The sequence below is a fragment of the Sinocyclocheilus rhinocerous genome, unplaced genomic scaffold, assembly GCF_001515625.1.
Source record: "Sinocyclocheilus rhinocerous isolate Xijiao unplaced genomic scaffold, SAMN03320098_v1.1 scaffold1430, whole genome shotgun sequence".
Lineage (NCBI taxonomy): Eukaryota > Metazoa > Chordata > Actinopteri > Cypriniformes > Cyprinidae > Sinocyclocheilus > Sinocyclocheilus rhinocerous.
In genome coordinates this window covers 285,076-291,410 of record NW_015636039.1, presented here as the reverse complement: position 1 = coordinate 291,410, position 6,335 = coordinate 285,076, and the positions used below count along the sequence as shown (strand labels likewise).

At 43.7% G+C, this 6,335-nt stretch overlaps 1 protein-coding gene across 1 annotated transcript in view; it reads right to left on the bottom strand.

Moving 5' to 3' along the window:
• LOC107747617 (acyl-CoA dehydrogenase long chain) overlaps nucleotides 1-604 on the bottom strand; it is a 14,387-nt gene extending 13,783 nt beyond the window's left edge. Inside the window, exon 1 of the mRNA XM_016562217.1 lies at nucleotides 426-604. Coding sequence (XP_016417703.1) covers nucleotides 426-514 — 89 coding nt within the window. The 5' untranslated portion in view covers nucleotides 515-604. The remainder of the gene's footprint in view (nucleotides 1-425) is intronic.
• Between the last annotated feature and the right edge of the window lie 5,731 nt (nucleotides 605-6,335).

Genomic DNA, 6,335 nt, shown 5'->3' with positions numbered 1-6,335 from the left:
GGGGGGGGGGGGGGGGAATCATATTTACTGTAGAAAGTTAACGTTACCAGGAAAAAATAAAATAATACGATTTCTTATATGGTCGAGCTTATTAAGTTGCCTTACCATATAAAATAAAATTATGCTTTATTTTAAAAGACAACGTAATGTCTTTAGAGGTACTTTTAGCTTTACTTTTACACCGATGTATTAGTAACAACACCTAGCCTATCAGTTTTCTTATGAATTAATCAATAAAGTGTTATTCATAAGTAAAAATGTATTCTTTTTCCTTTGTGAATTATTAATTCATGCATCAGAGAAATAAATAACTAACTAAAACGCGAGCAACTAAAATGAACTATTTCTATGAACTATGATGAAACATAACTATGGTAAAACATGAAAGGTAATGAAAACAATAAGACAACACAAATGAGACTCACCTCGACATCACGCTAAACGCCTGTTTACTCCGCAAATAAAAAAATTTCGTCGCAGGAGAAAAACTCCTTAGTGTCTTTATTGCAAACATACTGATGTGGACGTGATCAACTCAAACGCTGACAGGTAAGGTAAGGTAAGGTAAATCAAATCTTCTTCTTCTTCTTCTTCTTCTTCTTCTTCTTCTTCTTCTTCTTCTTCTTCTTCTTCTTCTTCTTCTTCTTCTTCTTCTTGTACGATTTAATGGCGGTTGACAAGCCAACTTAAGTAAAATTTCGCAATAAAAGAAAAGACTCTTACGTCTAAAGACTTAAAGACAACACATCAAAATAAGAGTCCCTTTTCTCTAACGCCGTTGATGTCAATTTGAAGTAAACAGAACCTTTTCACAAGACTGTGATGACGCGTTTCAACGGTCAATCTTAAATCCTCCAACGTTTTTTTGTATTTTCATTTTTTAATGTATGTACATTTATAACACTGTACTTTGCATTATATTACCTTTGCATCAAATTACAAAAAACTAGTTAACGCTAATGTGAGGGTGTTTTTTTTATGTAACTTCTTGGTGAGACAGTATTTACTGGGTAAATTCCAGACCTCTTTCCATATGTTTATCGCTGATTTATTTATTTATTTATTATTATCTTTTTTTTTTTTTTTTTTACTAATGCGAGGGTATTTCTAATACAGCGTCTATGGGAGTGACGGTAAATTTGACATCGTTTCTCTCTATGACTGCCGTTATCATTCTCTCTCTCTTCATATTGTTTTTTTCAAAGTCATTAAAACACTATCATGGAGTTTTTATTTTGCTATTTGAGCAAATGGGTTTACTCTGTTACTGAAGCCTGATTTGTTCACATTCCTGTAGCTTCACAGACTAATGGCGCATCAATCTGCCAAAAGGGGAAGAGCCGACCTCTATATAAATCAGCTCTGAGTGCTATTTCATCAGAATCTTTCGACTGAAGCGACAGTCATCGATTCGCGTACAGCCTTATATCACGGCAGCCTACGCAAAGCCCGTTCCCTTATCTCGGGGAACTGAGGTTACGTTATTAACCAAAGTGTTCCCTTTCGAACGGTCCCTACCGTTGTGCCACTGACATTTTGGGGAACGCATCCTATAGCGCCGTGCTATGAGCAGATGAAGAACGAAGCCACTCTGCGAGCCCAGCCCTGGAGCACCCATACTGAGGGCTCCTATAAGCATGAGGCAATAATGAGACCCAAGCCATTCAAGCTGGGGACTACATAATAAGGATGTCCCAGGTTTTTTTTGCCCCTGATCTGATCCAAGTCTTTGAATATTGAGTATCTGCCGATAAATAGTCCCGATCCGATACTTGTATATTCCTATAGGAATGTATGTTTTTTGCACACTTCAAGTACATTAAAGTTATTAAAATCAATCCAATGTATACAGAGTTGTGCAGAGAGTAAAAGTAATATATGTATGTATATTACAAGATACACTCTCTCTCTATGCACATATATATATATATATATATGCATACACCGTAAACAGACTTTTTGGTCACAATTATGAATATGGGACTACATTATATAAACGTCTTGTATTTTATATGTTTAATAAGCAAAGTAATTGCAACATAAAGTGAAGATAAAAAACATTAGAATGTTAGAAAACATGAAGCTCCTGGTGTCAGAACACCAGTCTGTCAGTCAAGGCTACTTGATTGGCCCCGATCCCGATCCTTGAGATCGGCTCGGGACATCCCTACTACATAATATAACCCTTTCCACTCACAAGGGGATTGGGTAGAGTTAAGCAGACAGAATCCGTGCTTGCAGGGCAGGGACGTCCAAGTTATAAAACCTAGTGAAGGTAGACAGCAACGACCGCACAAATGTCACCAATAGAAATCCCACTGGACCACGCCAAGGAGAAGGCCATTCCTCTGGTGGAGTGGGCCCTCACACCTATAGGGCACTGCAAACCCACTGAGGCATAAGCCAGGGCTATAGCATCAACTATCCTGCAAGATAGTCTCTGCTTCGTAACCGGCAACCCTTGAGAGCGGCCTCCGAAGCATACAAATAGCTGCTCTGAGTGCCTAAATGGGTCAGAGCGCTCAACATGCACTCTAAGAGCCCGAACCGGGCAGAGTGGATTAGTACCCTGCTCCCCTTCTGAATTGGGGAGCACTAGGAGGGTAATGACTTGTGCTCTGAATGGAGTGGAGAGCACTTTCGGCACATAGCCATGTCTCGGTTTGAGGATGACTTCACAGTCATTGGGCCCAAACTCCAGACAGGAAGCACTGACTGACTGTGCTTGCAGGTCCCCTACTTGCTTGACCTATGCTAGCGCTAGAAGGAGTGCGGTCTTAAGCGACAGGGGCTGTAAGTTGGCCGACTGGAGCGGCTCGTGGCCTAATGGATAGAGAGTCAGAATTGTAACCCGAAGGTCACGGGTTCGAGTCTCAGGTCCGGCAGGAATTGTAGGTGGGGGGAGTGAATAACCAGCGCTCTCTCCACCTTCAATACCATGACTGAGGTGAGACCCTTGAGCAAGGCACCGAACCCCCAACTGCTGCTGTGTGTGTGTTCACTGCTGTGTGTGTGCACTTGGATGAGTTAAATGCAAAGCACAAATTCCGAGTATGGGACACCATACTTGGCCACATGTCACTTCACTTCAAAGGGAGGGACCCATAGGGCCCTGAGGACTATAGACAAGTCCCAGGTCAGCACTATATGAGGGCGAGGTGGATTCAATCTCCGAGCCCCCCCTCAGAAACTTGATGACCAAGTTGTTTCTTCTACATTGTCCCTGAAAAATATGTCTGCCCCTTGGTTCAGTCTGCCCGGCACATGAACTGCTCTAAGTGAGAGGAGTTTGCCTTGTGCCCATAGAAGAAAGCGTAGAGCCAACTTGTAAAGGGAGCGTGACCTGAGACTACCTTGGTGATTGATGAAGGCTACCACCGTCATGTTGTCTGAACGGACCAGGACGTGGTGCCCCTTTAAGGCCGGTAGGAAGGTTTTTAGGGCTCAAAAAACTGCCATCATCTCAAGGCAGTTGATATGTGAGTGCTGCTCCAGGATTGACCGGGAGACAAACACTGGTCTGCCCTCGTACAGAGCTCCCCAACCAGAGCTGGAGGCATCTGTCATGACCACCTTCCTTCTGGAGGCCAGGGACAGTCCGAATGAGAGGACTGTGTACTGATAGGCCACTCCCTCCCATGAGCATTGTTGTCCCATACCAAAGTTTGAATAACACCTCTGAAATGAGCTGGCCTGCAAGTGAACTGAAGCGAGTAGCCTCATTCTATGGTTTTTAGAATCCAACTTGACACATCCGGGATAGTTTCCAAGCCTGAAGCCAGAGGTCAAGTGGTTATAGTTTTTTGAATGGAAGGTCATCACACGGGGGCAGGGAACTGACATTCGTGGTAATGAGGAGAGGAGAATTGCTCTTTTGGGTATGTGGGTCCGCTATCACAGCAGTTGTTTGCTTGGGCACGCACTGAGAGAGAAGGATGGGCCCAGCTTGAATGGAGCTTCCATCGCTCAGAGTTAAGTGGAGGGATGGAGAGCAAGCACAAGCTTTCTTTGAGGGAGTTCCGGCCTCGGCGAGAACTGACCCTCTCCTCTTCCTCTCTGCATATAGATCAGGACGGCTTCTGAGGCTCTGGGTCCAGCTTCTCTCTGGGGTGGGGACCTTGGCGCTTCGGAAACGGGTATAGTTTCACTGTCCGGGTGTGCTGCTGAAGCCCAGGCTCGGACTAAACCTGGGGCTGGGGCTGGGGCTGAAGTGGCGCCGGCTTGGCAGGCTGCAGGGCGGATGGAGCCTTCTGGCGATTTGAACTAGCTGCCGCACTGGAGCGTTTTAGCAGGAAGTGACGCAATGCCTTCGATGACTTCTGTGCTGCTGTAAACCGCTCAGCAAACCCATCCACAGCAGGAGAAAACAGTCCAAACAGACTGGCGAGTCTAGAAAGGCGACCTTGTCAGTGTTCCTGATCTCCGTCAGATTCAGCCAAAGGTGGCTCTAGCACCACCAAATTGGCCACGGCCTTGCTGATCGCCTGTGCGGTGGCCTTAGTAGCGCGCAGTGCACAGATACTCAGCGACCGCCTCTTCCATAGGGGGGAGCTTGCCATAACCTCTTTCTTCAGCGCCGTCAACAGTGGTGAGAGCGGAAGAAGTAGAGGGATTATCATGGACCTCGTAGGGGGCGCGCCACGTCTTGGTGAGTTCCTCATGAGCTGCCAGCAAGAATGGGGCGGGCCGTTGGCGGGAGGAATGTTGACGGCATCCCTTTAGGTACCACTTGTTGAGGAGGCTGTGAGCGGGCTCTGCCGGAGCCAACAAAGCCAGGCCGAAATCCTCCACAGCCTTAGAATGAACGCGGATCAGCTCACTTTCCAAGCTGGGCCGTGTTGTCTGCGTTAGAGGCGGAGTTTCGGGCTCTTCACTGGAGCAAGCCCACTCTTCAGCATCTGAAGCGGTCAATGACATGTAGTCATCCAAGGCGATGTCTTCCTCAGATGCACCGAAGGAAATCAAGCTGCTCACAGCCGACAAGGGACGCTGATCCTCACGTGTGAAACACACTGGCGAATCAAGGTGTTGGGGGGAGAGTGAAGCACGTGGGGGTTGTGCCGGCATGGGATCACTCGAGCCCCACTGCTCCGCTGTTTCTTTCCCCTAGGGGAGAGAGGAAACGGGAGAGCAGAGCAGGAAGGACCGCGCTCCTTAAAAAAGGCGGTCCGTGAGCAGAGAAGGGCAAGACTCATGCTCTCGCAGTGAGAGCATGCTGTCTCAGTGAACGTACCTCTGCTTGGGCACTGCTCAAGATGATCTTCATCGCTCAAGGAGAAAAATTCTGATGAAATGGCGCTCAGAACGGACTTATATAGAGGTCAGCTCCTCCCCTTTTGGCAGTTTGAAGCACCATTGGTTACATGATAGTGAACAAATCAGGCTTCAGTAACGGAGTAAACAGGAGTTTCCCCAAAGCTTCAGCGACGAAACGGGAGAGACCGTTCGAAAGGGAACACTATTTTAAAGTATACTACCGGCACATTTTCCTCCAAAAACAATATATTATATTATATTATATTATATTATATTATGAAATATTTGTTATATGTATATGTATATTTTATATGCCTTTTGCAGAATAGTGAATGTTGAATGGTGTACTTAAAACATCTACCAGCAGACTACCAGATAATTGGAACAAACTAACAAGCCAAACCCTCTACTAACAGCTAGCCTATAACACTCTATAGCAGAAAGTAGACCTAACTAACAAGTGTATGCTGCTTTTGTTAACGCACATGAAATGATGCTGAAGTACAGTCTGTTCAATTTGGGGTCCTGTCTTCTAATCCTAGGTCACATCTAATTTGTACAACCTATGTTTTCCAGAGTTTCCTAACACCAAGATAATTGCCAAGACAAATTTAACATTAAGGTCACTTTCGCTTTTCCCATCAGTTTGAAGCTTCCTCAAGAGCACTTCAGGTATTTCAAAAAGGAACATAGATGCAAAAATGTACGATGTGTCATAATCCCTGGGTTAGAACATCCACCTCTTTTTAATCTCCCTCCATTCTCATAGAGAAATAGGACATTAGTGACCTCTACTGGACACTAATAATAAACACATCAAAAATCCCTTATTTTTCTTTGTAACTATTTGTGAAATTTACTAGCAGTTTTATACACAAGATTATATATATATATATATATATATATATATATATATATATATATATATATATATATATATATATATATATATATATATATATATATATATATATATATATATATATATATATATATATATATATATATATATATATATATATATATATATATATATATATATATATATATATATATATATATATATATATATATATATA